This window comes from Phaethon lepturus, unplaced genomic scaffold, assembly GCF_000687285.1.
Source record: "Phaethon lepturus isolate BGI_N335 unplaced genomic scaffold, ASM68728v1 scaffold21921, whole genome shotgun sequence".
NCBI classification, from domain to species: domain Eukaryota; kingdom Metazoa; phylum Chordata; class Aves; order Phaethontiformes; family Phaethontidae; genus Phaethon; species Phaethon lepturus.
Genome location: NW_010520072.1, coordinates 1 through 284, shown reverse-complemented (window position 1 = coordinate 284; position 284 = coordinate 1). Strand labels below are relative to the sequence as shown.

Genomic DNA, 284 nt, shown 5'->3' with positions numbered 1-284 from the left:
GAGGAGAGCAGCTATCAGCGCCTGCAGGAACTGATCAAAAAGCACGCCAGCCGCCTCCCCAAGGAGATCTTCCTTGGCCTAGCTCAGAAGATTTACAAGCGCCAGAAGTGATGGTGGGACCCTTGGTGGACTGTTCAGTCTTTGCTAAGAGGGCCTGGTGGGGTTTGCCCCCCTGGCTGCAGCTGCCTGGAGCTTGTTCCTGTCCCGGTGGGTCTCTTGCCCTGGGGTGGGGGGCTGGTTGTAGGCTGCGCGATCGGGCTGCGGGGGCTCGTGGGCCGTTTGCC

At 62.3% G+C, this 284-nt stretch overlaps 1 protein-coding gene across 1 annotated transcript in view; it reads left to right on the top strand.

Moving 5' to 3' along the window:
* The window catches only part of FDPS (farnesyl diphosphate synthase), a 1,848-nt gene extending 1,737 nt beyond the window's left edge, over window positions 1-111 (top strand). The window contains exon 7 of the mRNA XM_010297277.1: window positions 1-111. This exon is cut by the window's left edge and continues 93 nt beyond it. Within this exon, the coding sequence (XP_010295579.1) occupies window positions 1-111 (111 nt within the window).
* Window positions 112-284: the final 173 nt, after the last annotated feature.